The following is a 13,891-nucleotide window of genomic DNA, read 5'->3' on the forward strand; positions in this document are numbered from 1 at the left end:
TAGTCTGACGAGTGCAATAAGAAACTAGAATGAAAGGAAAGAATTAAGGCAAATTATAAAGGTACAAGTTTAGCAGACAGAGGTGATTATATTTTATTCTCTGATCCTGCATAGTCTCTAAGGGTCTTTGAGCACATAAAAAATATGAAATATAAAATACGGAAGAGATGGGAGAAAAAGACTCCAAAGAAGGAAAATCAGTAGGAGACAAGCATTTGGCAAAGGGAGATGGAAGCCCAGGTTTGAGTAGTAGCTATCCAAGTCACAAAAATGAATGGACATGGGCCGAGTAACCCAGAGAAAAAAAAAATTAAAAATTTAGCCCAATATAAAATTGCAAATAATACTTATATAAACACTTATATTCCTAACAAGAAAATCTTCATAATAGTATACAGTATAGCAGAAAGAAAGGTGAAAAAAAGGTAAGTGATTCACAACAGCTATTCAATTTTACTAAGTATTACCAAAATGCTAACTATGGCAACAGCACATTCTCTTGACATTTTGAATATAGCAGCGTGAATTATATTTCTAAAACTCCAAAGAAAAGCTCTGATTTCTAAAGAATCAGTATAAGGTTTTTTAAATATCTAAAATAAATCATAAAATGATATTACACCCAGACAAAACCTATTATTCCTGTAACAGAAGTAAGTATCAAATTTTAATTAGGGTCTGTCAACTCCATATGGGCTTCCCTGGTAGCTCAACTGGTAAAGAATCCACCTGCAATGCAGGAGGCCCCGGTTCAATTCGTGGTCGGGAAGATCCCCTGGAGAAGTGATAGGCTACCCACTCCAGTATTCACTGACTTCCCGGGTGGCTCAGATGATAAAGAATCTGCCTGCAATGTGGGAGACCTGGGCTCAATCCCTGGGTTGGGAAGATCCTCTGGAGGAGGGTATGGCAATCCACTCCAGTATTCTTGCCTGGAGAATCCCCATGGACAGAGGAGCCTGGCGGGCTACAGTCCACGGGGTCACAAAGAGTCGGACACGACTGAGCGACTAAGGACAGTACAGCATGGCATAACTCCATATAAGCAGAATACTATGTCACTCATTATCACAGTAAAACTGTTTTTGTTTGATCATCCAGTTCAACATCAAACACAGAGGTATTCCAATGAAGACTAAATAAAGCCCATGGGTTAGCACTTAGTATTCTAGGATCTTTGTCATACCTTTCCCTTGGCATGAGGAATGCCCAAAGGACACTGATGAACTCCACCTAACAAAGCAGCCATTGCAAAACTGTATCCACTAACAGCTTCTGGCGAGGTTTTTAAGCTGTTGAGCCGTTCTGCACATCTGTCTAGAAATGGCGTCAGCTGGAAAGGTAATGCCACAGCCACACAGCGCAAACACCAGGCAGCAGCCAGGCGAGCTGCCATGCTTGGATGGAGAAGCACTGAGGTCACAGTCTCCAAAAGGCCTAAAAAAATACTCAAAATTACTCTTTAATGAAGTCACACAATTTAATGAGTTAAAAGACTATGTATAACACCACCATTAATATTGTGTTACAATTTTACACAGATACGTTGAGAACTGCTGCCAAAAAACACACACATCTCAACTCATAAACAGGTAAGTACTTTAAAGGAAAGTTTTCTACAAAGAACATAGTACAATTATATCCAATGAATTATAAAATGCTGATGTATTCAATAAAGTTTAGAAACAAAACTATCATGACTGTTTGTCTCTCAAAGCATTATTTTAATATTTAATTCAAGATTCATTATCACAGTGAATCCTAAATAAAACCCAACTTTTAATGGATGATTTAAACTGCTAATTACCATGTTAAGCAACCAATTGGGAGTGTATCAATCACTCCTATGACTTTTAAAAATATTGAAAAAAATATTCCAGCCTATAAGTGAACAGCACACCTATAGATGCTTCCTGAATAAGAGGGGATGCGGTGGCATTCAGGCTCTGCACCAGGCTCCCGAGCTCCTGCAGGGCACAGACCATCACATGCTGGCTTGCTGCAATGTCTGCTGCTCCAGACTTGTTCTCCCCACTAGTGTCATTCACTACCGCTTCTGGAAGCACAAAATCAGGTACGGAATGTAGGTGAATTAAACCATGATATAATTTTTTGATCTAAACAAGTTTATGTTTTTAAATTATACAAGCTGGATGCCTGTTAAGAACTGTGTTTGTATCCCTAACAATTCAGTTCAGTTCAGTTGCTCAGTCGTGTCCAACTCTTTGCGACCCCATGAATCGCAGCATGACAGGCCTCCCTGTCCATCATCAACTCCTGGAGTTCACTCAGACTCACGTCCATCGAGTCAATGATGCCATCCAGCCATCTCATCCTCTGCCGCCCCCTTCTCCTCCTGCCCCCAATCCCTCCCAGCATCAGAGTCTTTTCCAGTGAGTCAACTCTTCACATGAAGTGGCCAAAGTATTGGAGTTTCAGCTTTTCCATCATTCCTTCCAAAGAAATCCCAGGGCTGATCTCCTTCAGAATGGACTGGTTGGATCTCCTTGCAGTCCAAGGGACTCTCAAGAGTCTTCTCCAACACCACAGTTCAAAAGCATCAATTCTCTGGCGCTCAGCTTTCTTCACAGTCCAACTCTCACATCCATACACGACTACTGGAAAAACCATAGCCTTGACTAGACGGACCTTTGTTGGCAAAGTAAAGTCTCTGCTTTTGAATATGCTATCTAGGTTGGTCATAACTTTCCTTCCAAGGAGTAAGCGTCTTTTAATTTCATGGCTGCAGTCACCATCTGCAGTGATTTTGGAGCCCAAAAAAATAAAGCCTGACACTGTTTCCACATCTATTTCCCATGAAGTGATGGGACCAGATGCCATGATCTTCAGCAAAACGTGAACCGTGAACTTCCTGATGTTCACACTGGATTTAGAAAAGGCAGAGGAACCAGAGATCAAATTGCCAACATCCGCTGGATCATCGAAAAAGCAAGAGAGTTCCAGAAAAACATCTATTTCTGCTTTATTGACTATGCCAAAGCCTTTGTGTGGATCACAATAAACTGTGGAAAATTCTGAAAGAGATGGGAATACCAGACCACCTGACCTGCCTCTTGAAAAACCTATATGCAGGTCAGGAAGCAACAGTTAGAACTGGACATGGAAGAACAGACTGGTTCCAAATAGGAAAAGGAGTATGTCAAGGCTGTATATTGTCACCCTGCTTATTTAACTTATATGCAGAGTACATCATATAAGTTAAATATATGGGCTGGAAGAAGCACAAGCTGGAATCAAGATTGCCGGGAGAAATATCAATAACCTCACATACCCAGATGACACTACCCTTATGGCAGAAAGTGAAGAGGAACTAAAAAGCCTCTTGATGAAAGTGAGAGGAGAGTGAAAAAGTTGGCTTAAAGCTCAACATTCAGAAAACTAAGATCTCTAATAATTAGGGAAACACAAATCAAAATTACATTGATTTTTAATGATCAATGATGCCCCTAGTACACATTCAGTAAACATTAGGAGCTATTATTGTTACTTTATCATTATCACCGCTATTTTAAGAGCTGCAATGTGTTGGTAGCATCATTGTCAAATTACAGACGAGAAAGAGTATCTATAAAGAGGGTGACTTTAGAATTTCTTACTGGATGTTCCTCAAAGTTTCCATTAATGTTGTTGAGCCTTTCCCCCATCTTTTAGCTTCCAATACAATTGATATGTATTTAATCATGAAACAACTAAAAACTCCTTGTCAAATTACTAATTAAGACTATATCCTGGCCCATAAATTCCAGATACATAGCACTGTGTTTAATTTTTTTGCCATTTTAAAAATCAAGTGACTGATCAATCTATGACCTTAAGATTCTAAAATGACAGTAACAAACTTTCTTATCTTATTTACATTCATTATGAATTAACAGGCTATAAAATATAGAATAATAGGAAATAACAGATTAATACATTATGGACTAAAATTAAACATCTCTTTTCTCCTTAGATACTTCTGGACTTGGAAACGCATGGACTCTTTCTTTTGGTTACTAAATTAGAAGTTCCCTAAACAAGTGTTATCTGTGTGGCTTGCTATTTTACTCCCACCATTTGGCAGTGTTTTTGGCACTCAAACATTTCTTCAATGAATCAACAAACAAATATCTTCAAAGTTGTGAATCTAGGACAGATTACTACTTTAACATATCTAACAATACCTCATTTGAACATCTTTTAATTCCTAACTTTCAGTTAGTCCATTTAAAATATGATTTACCTAGTAAGCTACTAACTATAACAAAAAAATTCACTTTCATTAATTTTATAGGAATTAATTTTCTAAATATAAAGTCCTAGATATTATAGTCATTAAATTCTTATTTCTAAAGATATCTGTTAGGCAATATAATTTTCTTGATTAATGTATATATTCTGTAATGTATAATCACTGCAGATGGTGATTGCAGCCATGAAATTAAAAGACGCTTACTCCTTGGAAGGAAAGTTATGACCAACCTAGATAGCATATTCAAAAGCAAAGACCTTACTTTGCCAACAAAGGTCCGTCTAGTCAAGGCTATGGTTTTTCCAGTAGTCATGTATGGATGTGAGAGTTGGACTGTGAAGAAAGCTGAGCGCCAAAGAATTGATGCTTTTGAACTGTGGTGTTGGAGAAGACTCTTGAGAGTCCCTTGGACTGCAAGGAGATCCAACCAGTCCATTCTGAAGGAGGTCAGCCCTGGGATTTCTTTGGAAGGAATGATGCTAAAGCTGAAACTCCAGTACTTTGGCCACTTCATGTGAAGACTTGACTCACTGGAAAAGACTCTGATGCTGGGGGTGATTGGGGGCAGGAGGAGAAGGGGACGTCAGAGGATGAAATGGCTGGATGGCATCACTGACTCGATAGACATGAGTTTGCATGAACTCCGGGTGTTGGTGATGGACAGGGAGGCCTAGTGTGCTGCAATTCATGGGGTCACAAAGAGTCAGACACAACTGAGCGACTGAACTGAACTGAACTGAGTGAATATTCGCAACAGTGATAAAATAAACTATCTCACAGAATTTATATTTTACCTTGCATTAGTTCCCTGACTGTATTATAAGCACCAAGAAGACAGTAACTTTATCCTACTTACTGTTCAAAACCTGAATTACTGCTTTGCAATCTCAAATACTCCATAACTATTTGTTAATCTGAAAAAGTTATAAAATTGATATTGCCTAGAAGAGGGTTTCTTTTAATTACGAATTACTGAGGCTTCACAGTATACTCTGTAATGGGTTAAAAATCACCTGTAACTGTTTTTAAGTCTTCATATTAACCTAATAAGGGTGAGGAAAACAACATGTATTTATAAAACAACAGGCTCCAAGAAGAAAAACCATAATAGGTTATCCCTCAAAGATTCCTCAATATGCTACTGCATACCAGGAGAGCTATAAAATCAGTAAAGGTACTAGAAATAAAACAGAAAAAACCTAATCTTACAAACACACTACCCAAATATTAAAAAACTCCAATTTACTGTAATTATATGTTGTTTTAATATCAAGTAAGAGTACAATAAAAATGACTATTAAAACACAGTCAGGGACTTCCTTGGTAGTCCAGTGGCTAAGACTCCTTACTTCTAGTGCATGGGGTGCAGGTTCAATCCCTGATTGGGAAATTAAAATTCCACATGCTGCATGGCGTGTTGGAAAAAAAGAAGAAAAAAAAAAAAGACACATTCCAGAAAGAGATATGAACTAATCAGATCTATCAGTATTTATTAAGGATAGCAATAAAGAACTAAATGACTAAATAATCAACAACACATACCATGACATCAATTCTTACCTACTGCTTTCATTTGTTTTCCAATCGCCTGGCATATTTCTTTGGCAGCTGCAATCTGGGCTTTTTCACCTAGCAAACTGCCCACGGTAGCTCTTAAAATAAAGGAGACACATCGTCTGGAATACACAGCCTCCACATGTGTTTGTGTTGCCCGAGGATGGGAAACCAGATCAAGTACATGAGACAAGAATGTAGCAAAACTACGCTCCAACCACTGGCCACCCAATGTTGTTACAAAAACAACATATGCCTGTAAATAGATTAAGATACAACTTCAGGTAAATTTATATACACGAACTGAAATTACAGATAAAACAACTACGTAAATAACTGATGACAGCATGCAAAATAACTTATCTTTGAGATTACAATTGAGAAAATTTAAAACTTGAGACCTTTTTAGTACTTGTAGTATAGGATTTACTGGTTGAAGTATCTTTAACTAAACACAGTTGTTGGGATAATAGCTTCACGAAGAACATAAAGAGAGTGGTGTGAGTGGGAAGAAAAGGTGAAATCACCCTGGGGATGACGGTGATGGAGGTGATGTATTTGTGTTGGTGTGTGCACTCAGTCGTGGCCAACTCTCTGCGACCCCATGGACTGTAGCTCATCAGGCTCCTCTGTCCATAGGATTTTCCCAGCAAGAATACTGCAGTGGGTTGCCATTTCCTACTTCAAGGGATCTTCCCAACCCAGGGATCAAACCCATGTCTCTTGCAACTCCTGCATTGACAAGTGGATTCTTTACCACCGAGCCACCTGGGAAGCCCTGATGAAGATGATATAGTAATAAGCCCCAACATGCTAAATAAATGCTGACCTAGAACTGTAAAACATTTGCTTATGACTACTAGATTGAAATGATTTACTGCTATTTTACATTTGTTTCTGGAACAAGGTATAATTGGATGATTTTGACTAAGATCACAAAAAAATCATTTCATTTTAATGTGTGTGTGCTCAGTTGTGTCCAACTCTTTGTATTAGATGTTAACTATTATTATTATATTATTAACTGCAATATCTTATTTGGTATTAATTATTATTCTGAAATTATCTCACATAAGGTTTAACTTCATAAGCACATTGGTGATTAAGCAATGATGATAAATCCAAAGAACCAACCAATATGTTTAGCTACAAGGGTTGTTGAAAACATTAAAATCTAAATTCTTCAAGCTACTTGAATAAAATTTCAATTAAAACTAACCTATTCTACATCTGATTTTCTACCAAGTAAAATTTGGGAAAATTTTGTTACAGATAGATGTAGCAGATGCAGGTTTATTCACACATCATTAAGCATCTAATGTTCCATATAAGCATGTAATTTACAATTTGAATATAATTCATTCATTTAGTAAGAGAAATGCTTTGAAAGACATTTTTTAATTATTAAATTACAGATAGCATTAAAAATCTCTGTATGTGCTATTACTTAGTACAAGTCTTCGATGAAATTTCACAAGTGATATGAACAGAATTCTTTTATACATACATATATATCACAAACCTGGGTAACTCCAACTCTCACTTCACGATTAACAGACCCTCCAACTTTTAACATTTCTCCACCACTCTTTAAGAAACCTGACCCTCCACGCAGAAATCCTGTGGCCATGAGTTCTAAGACTTCATCAAAGGTTGCTCGCTTCACATTCTGGCGCATTACTTTCAGGAAAAAAAAGCAAATTTATAAAGCAAATATGTTTTGCTATTTAAATGTTTTCTAATAATCTAGCTTTAAAACGCAAGCAATTATTTTTAAGGATACTTAAACTACTACAAAGGAGACAGAGTTATTTATTTTCTTATAATCTTACAATTTACAAAGTACTTGTAAAAATAAAAAATTTTAAGCAAAAAATGCTAAAAAAAAAAAAAAAAAGGAAGGTGCTACAAATTAAAAACAATTCAATACTATGCCATAACAGTCTCACAATTATGCTAACTTCATATGAGGAATACAACATCCATAGCAGGTAATGCTAATTGATCACAGCCCTCACTCCCAATTGAGATGGACACAATGAAACTTTGTCAAGACCATGCTTTCTGTACAACAGTTAACCTATGGGTTGAAATGTCACTGGACTGCAACCAACTTGCCACCCCTGGTACAGAGCTGTCCTACTTCATAAAGTCCTTTCATATAGAGTAGCAAATACAATCCTCACAAAAATTCTGCCGAACAGGCATAAAGCTCATAATTAGGTACGTAGACTTTAGAATTTGATGCCTGGGTTTTGATTTCACTTAATAGAACACTCATTATACCACAAATGACACCATCTCTCTAAGCCTCAATTTCCTTGTTTATAAAATGAGAATAACAGCAATACTTAGGATTAATAGGGCTTTTGAGAGGATTAAATAAAGTAACTCTGCTATAATTCAGTGCCTTATACACAGTTAGCACTTAATGAATGTTACCTATCATCATTATCACTGTTACCTAATTCAAAGATTGAAATAATTATCATTAAAGATTAAAAGACCAAAGCTCAAAGGGTTTCACAGCAAATAAACGTAAGAGCTAGGACTTGAACCTGTAATCTGAATCTTTTTCTACAATACAGAGATGGAGGAGGCGTGGGGACAACAGCAGAGCAGGGTTCACTCCACATCTACTCAGAGTTGTCCCTGAAGCATCTCCATGGAACGATGAGGCACAGGGGGGGAAATCAACACTGCCTCTGATTCTGCTTATAATAATGGTCAAGAAAAGAAAAATAATACTTTGCTATGAATGGAGATCTACTCTGCCCAGATTCTAGTCCCTGTACATTTGGACAGATACAAAACCACTCCATAAATCTTATTTGCTTAAATGTTCAACATACTTGCTACATGTAATCTTGTTCAGTATTATCATAAAAAACGTCCTGACCGTATCAAGGAAAAAGCCATGTGGGAACTTCTATTTTATGAAAATGCAGATAAGCATGTTTAACAATTTAAACTCTTTAAATTGACTTGCCTAGAAGTAGTACGTCATCTAGAAGGAAGCATTCCATATATCTTCAAATACCTGTTACAGTCTAGATTGGGGGCTGGAAAATAATACCTGTTGCTTGTTTTGGCATCAGTGCTGTAGCCATGACTGTTCCTAAGAGCTTAGACACTGCCACTCGTACCCCATAGTTAGAGTTTTCCAAAGCCTTGAAGCAGAGAGTGGCTATATTTTCCAGTTCAGCAGTCCACATGAACACAGCTTCATTCTGTAGTTCTAGGAGACACTGGAATTTTAAAAAATAAATAAATAAATGTATTAGAACTTCCACTTCCAGAGACAAAGGTAAGAAAAACCAGAATTATTCTCTCTTCTGAAATAACAACAACAACAAAACATGGACAAAATACATGAAACAACAGTTCTGAAGACACTGGACATCAGGCAATGAAGAATGCTAATCCTTAAGAGATTAAAAACACAAATTGAACCCTACAGTTGTCCCAGCATACTCCCTTGAGATTCCAGCAGTGAGGAGGAAATACATAACCCTAAAGTCCTGTGTTAGAAAGAAGAGTCTCAGATCAATAATCTCAGCTTCTAACTAAGACACTAGATGACACAGAGCAAATTCAACACAAAGTAAGCAGGAAAATAGGAAACAATACAGTTAAGAGAGGAAGTCAATCAACCAGAAAACTGAAAAGCAGAAATGAAACCAAAAGCTGCTTCTTTGAAACAACCGACACATCTGCTAAATCTCTAGCCAGACAGATGAGAAAAAAGAAAGACAAGACACAGATTATCAAAATTAGGAATGAGGAAGTCACATAACTGCAGATTCAATATATATTAAAAGGACAATATATTTAACAACTTAGATGAAACAGACAACTCACTCAAGAAGAAACAGATAACCTGAATAGCCCAATATCTATTTTAAAAACTGAATTTGTAGTTTAAAATCTTTCCCCAAAGAAAACTGGAGACCCAGAGAGTTGTACTGATGAATTCAACCAAATGATTAAGTAAGAAATAATACCAATCCTATATAAACTCTTCCAGCAATTTGAAGAGAAGTGTATACTTTCCAACTCAACATACTGACCCTGATACTGAAATCTGACAAAGACACTACAAGGGAAGAAAACTACATACCAATACCTCCCATGGATGCAAAACTTGTACACAAACTTTTAATAACTCTAATCCAACAACATATAAAATGGATAATATATCATGACCCAGCAGGGTTTATCATAGGAATGAAAGACTGATTAAAATTCTAAAACTAATCAGTGAAATTCATTAGCAAGTTGGAAAGAATTCATTTTATTCATCTCATTAATGCTAAAGAAACATTTAACAGATTATAAATAAAACTGGGGAAAACTGAACAAGATCAGTGGACTGTGTCAACGTCACTATTGTATTATGCCGCGTGTAATGCTATATGCTTTTTCAAGATATTACTGTTGGGGGGAACTGGGTATAAGTTTATAAAGATCTCTCTACTTTATTTCTTACAATTGCATGAAAACCTGCACACTATGCACTTAGTTACTCAGTCATGTCGGACTCTTTGTGACCCCATGGACTACAGCCACCAGGCTCCTCTGTCCATGGGGTTATCCAGGCAAGAATACTGAAGTGGGCTGCCATTCCTCCTCCAGGGGATCTTCTTGACTCAGGGATCAAACCTGTGCCACCTGCTCTGGCAGATGGTTTCTTTACCACTGAGCCGCTTGGGAAGCCCCTGCATGTAAAGCTACAATTATTTTACAATTATCCTAAAATAAAAAACTTAGAAAACAGAAACAACACTAGAAATAAAAATAATAATAAAAAAAAAAACGCATTTGACAAAATCTAAAATTCATTCTTAACAAAAACTTCTTGGAAGGCTAGGAATATAAGGGTATTTCCTCAACCTGATAATGGTCATCAAAGAAAACTGACAGTTAACATCATACTTAATGGTGAAGGACTGAATATTTCCCCTTTAAGGATCAAGAACAAGAAAAGAATGTTGGCTCTCATGTTTTCTATTCAACACAGAACTGAAAGATCTGGTCAGGAAGTGCAGTAAGAAAGAAAAATATATAAAAGACATCCAGATTGGAAAAGAAGTAAAACTGTCTCTGTGCACAGACAACACGATTGTCTACATAGAACACGTGATAGAATCCATTTAAAAAGCTGACATAGGGACTTCCCTGGTGGTCCACTGGCTAAGACTCTGTACTTCCAATGCAGGGGGCCTGGGTTTGATCCCTGATCAGGGAACTAGATCCCACATGCCACAACTACAATCTGACACAGCCAAATAAATAAAACATTAAAAAAAAAAAAAAAAAAAGCTGACATAGAATTAGTCACAGTTTAGGAAGGTTGGTTCATACAAGGTCAATGTACAAAACAACTGTATTTCTCTATGTCAGCAATGAACAATTAGAAATTTAAAAAAATTTTTCATCAGTACTATTTGAAATAGTGCAAAAATATGAAATAGTTAACAATAAATCTCACAGAAGATATGCAAGATCTCTGCATCTGAAAACCACAAAATGCTGCTAAGAGTGATCAAAGAAGAGCTAAATGAATGCGAGATAGAGATATCATATTTATGAGTTGGACTTAATGATAAGCTGTCAACTCTCCCCAAACTGATTTATAGACTTGGTGCAACCTGAATAAAAATTTCAGCATGCTATTTTTGTAGAAATTTATAAGCTAAAATTTATATGGAAATGCAAAGGACTGAAAATACCCAAAACTATTTTGAAAAAGAAAATGTTGAAGGGCTGACACTACTTGATTTTAAGGCACTATAAAGTTGAGCTTCCCTGATAGCTCAGTTGGTAAAGAATCCACCTGCAATGCAGAAGACCCCGCTTTGATTCCTGGGTCGGAAGATCCGCTGGAGAAAGGATACACTACCCACTCCGGTATTCTTGGGCTTCCCTTGTGGCTCAGCTGGTAAAGAATCCGCCAGAATGCATGAGACCTGGGTTTGATCCCTGGGTTGGGAAGATCCCCTGATGAAGGGAAAGGCTACCCACTCCAGTATTCTGACCTGGAGAATTCCATGGACCATATAGTCCATGGGGTCACAAAGAGTTGGACAGGACTGAGCGACTTTCACTTTCACCTTCAAAGTTACAGTAATCAAGAAAGGTACATCAAGATGGACGAACAGTTCAATGAAACTATTCAGAGATTTCAAAAACAGACTCACAAGTATATGGACAACTGATTTTCAACAAAGGTGCAAAGGCAATTTACTGAAGAAAAGACAGCCTTTTCAACATGGCACTAGAATGAGTAAATATTCATGTGGAAAGCAAAACAAAAAATCTTTGATGTATACCTTGCACTATATACAAAAAGTAACTCAAAGTGAATCATATACCCAAGTGTAAAATTATAAAACTCATTTGGAAAGAAACACAGGAGAAAGCTTGGGCTAGGAAACGTTTTCTCAGATACAATGCTGTGCTGTGCTTAGTTGCTCAGTCGTGTCTGACTCTTTGCTACTGCATGGACTGTAGCCTGCCAGACTCCCTGGACTGTAGCCCACTAGGCTCCTCTGTCCATGGGGATTCTCCAGGCAAGCTAGAGGGTTGTCATGCTCTCCTCCAGGGGATCTTCCCAACCAAGGGATCAAACCCAGGTCTCCCGAAGTGCAGGAGGATTCTTTACCGTCTGACCCACCAGAGAAGCCCATGAGTACCAGAGTGGGTAACCTATCCCTTCTCCAGGGGAAATTCCCAACCGAGGAATAAAACTGGGGTCTCCTGCACTGCAGGTGGAATTTTTTTTATCAGCTGAGCTTTGCGGGAAGCCCCTTACATACAACACTAGAAGCATAATTAACATAATAAAAATTGATCAATTGGACTTTGACAAAATTCAAAACTCCTCTTCTTAGAAAGGAACGACTTAGGGAATGAAAGACCATGGGGTGCAAGAAAATATTTGCAAATCACCTATGTGATAAAGAAATATATAAAGAACCTACAAAGTACTCTCAAAACTCAGTAATAAGAAAACAAATAACTCAATGCAAAAATTTTTTAATAGATTCATTATCAAAGATATGAATGGAAATAGGCACCTAAAATATGACCATCATTAGTCTAGAAATGCAAATTAAAGCCACAATGAGATACCTGTACATATCTATAAGAATGGTTAAAAGTTAAAAGACTGGCAATACTCAATGTTGATAAGGGTCATGGAGAAAGAGGAAATTTCACAATACTTTGGAAAAGGTGGGAACTTCTCCAAAAATTAAATGTAAATCTAGAATATGATCCAATCATACCACTCCCAGCTATTTATCCATGTGAAAGAAAAGCAGTGTCTATACAAAAACTAGTACACAGATGTTCACAGTAGCTTTTTTGGTAATAGCCAAAATTGGAAGCAACCTGAATACTTATAAGAGGTGAAGGAATACACCAATTGTGGTATATCCATACAATGAAATACTACTCAGCAATAAAAAGGAATGAACTATCGATACATGTAACAACACTGATAAATCTCAAAATAATTATGCTAAGTGAAAAAAGCCAGGCCAAAAAAAGGCACATACAACATTATTCCCTCCTATATATGACTCTAGAAAGAAATGAAACTAATCCATAGGAACAAAAATCATACCATATTTTAAAACAAAAAAAAAATCATCGATTATTTAAGAGCAAGCAGGTTAAGAAGCAATGTTATAAACCAGCTGAGAACTAACCTTGGCAACTGCACATCGAACAGCCATTGACCTGTCAGTTAAGAGGGACCTGGCATTCTTGTAAATATCACGATGACAGGAAGCTGCGGCACCACCCAGTCCATTCAGAACTTTCTGTAGACTCATTAAGATTTCACTTCGCCCCTGAGACTACACATAAACATAAAGAAAATTCCACATTTAAATAAGAACACACCAATACACAAAACTTCTCTGGACCTAATGGCGTTAATTCTAAACATACATAGTAAGTAATGAAAAATAAAAAAGTATTCTAAAATGTAAAAATAATTATTAATTTCAACAAAACAATACCTGAGAAATTATGTTACAGTACGTAAATATATTCTAATGTAACCAGGACCTGATG

At 36.9% G+C, this 13,891-nt stretch overlaps 1 protein-coding gene across 3 annotated transcripts in view; it reads right to left on the bottom strand.

Moving 5' to 3' along the window:
• Nucleotides 1–13,891, bottom strand: part of HEATR5B (HEAT repeat containing 5B) — a 102,496-nt gene that overhangs the window by 77,087 nt on the left and 11,518 nt on the right. For all 3 annotated transcript variants that reach the window (XM_027555007.1, XM_027555005.1, XM_027555006.1), the window contains exons 5-10: nucleotides 13,522–13,671; nucleotides 8,883–9,054; nucleotides 7,329–7,486; nucleotides 5,813–6,062; nucleotides 1,901–2,056; nucleotides 1,187–1,437 (exon numbers count right to left, since the gene is read on the bottom strand). In XM_027555007.1, the coding sequence (XP_027410808.1) occupies nucleotides 1,187–1,437; nucleotides 1,901–2,056; nucleotides 5,813–6,062; nucleotides 7,329–7,486; nucleotides 8,883–9,054; nucleotides 13,522–13,671 (1,137 nt within the window). The remainder of the gene's footprint in view (nucleotides 1–1,186; nucleotides 1,438–1,900; nucleotides 2,057–5,812; nucleotides 6,063–7,328; nucleotides 7,487–8,882; nucleotides 9,055–13,521; nucleotides 13,672–13,891) is intronic.

This window comes from Bos indicus x Bos taurus, chromosome 11 (genome assembly GCF_003369695.1).
Source record: "Bos indicus x Bos taurus breed Angus x Brahman F1 hybrid chromosome 11, Bos_hybrid_MaternalHap_v2.0, whole genome shotgun sequence".
Lineage (NCBI taxonomy): Eukaryota > Metazoa > Chordata > Mammalia > Artiodactyla > Bovidae > Bos > Bos indicus x Bos taurus.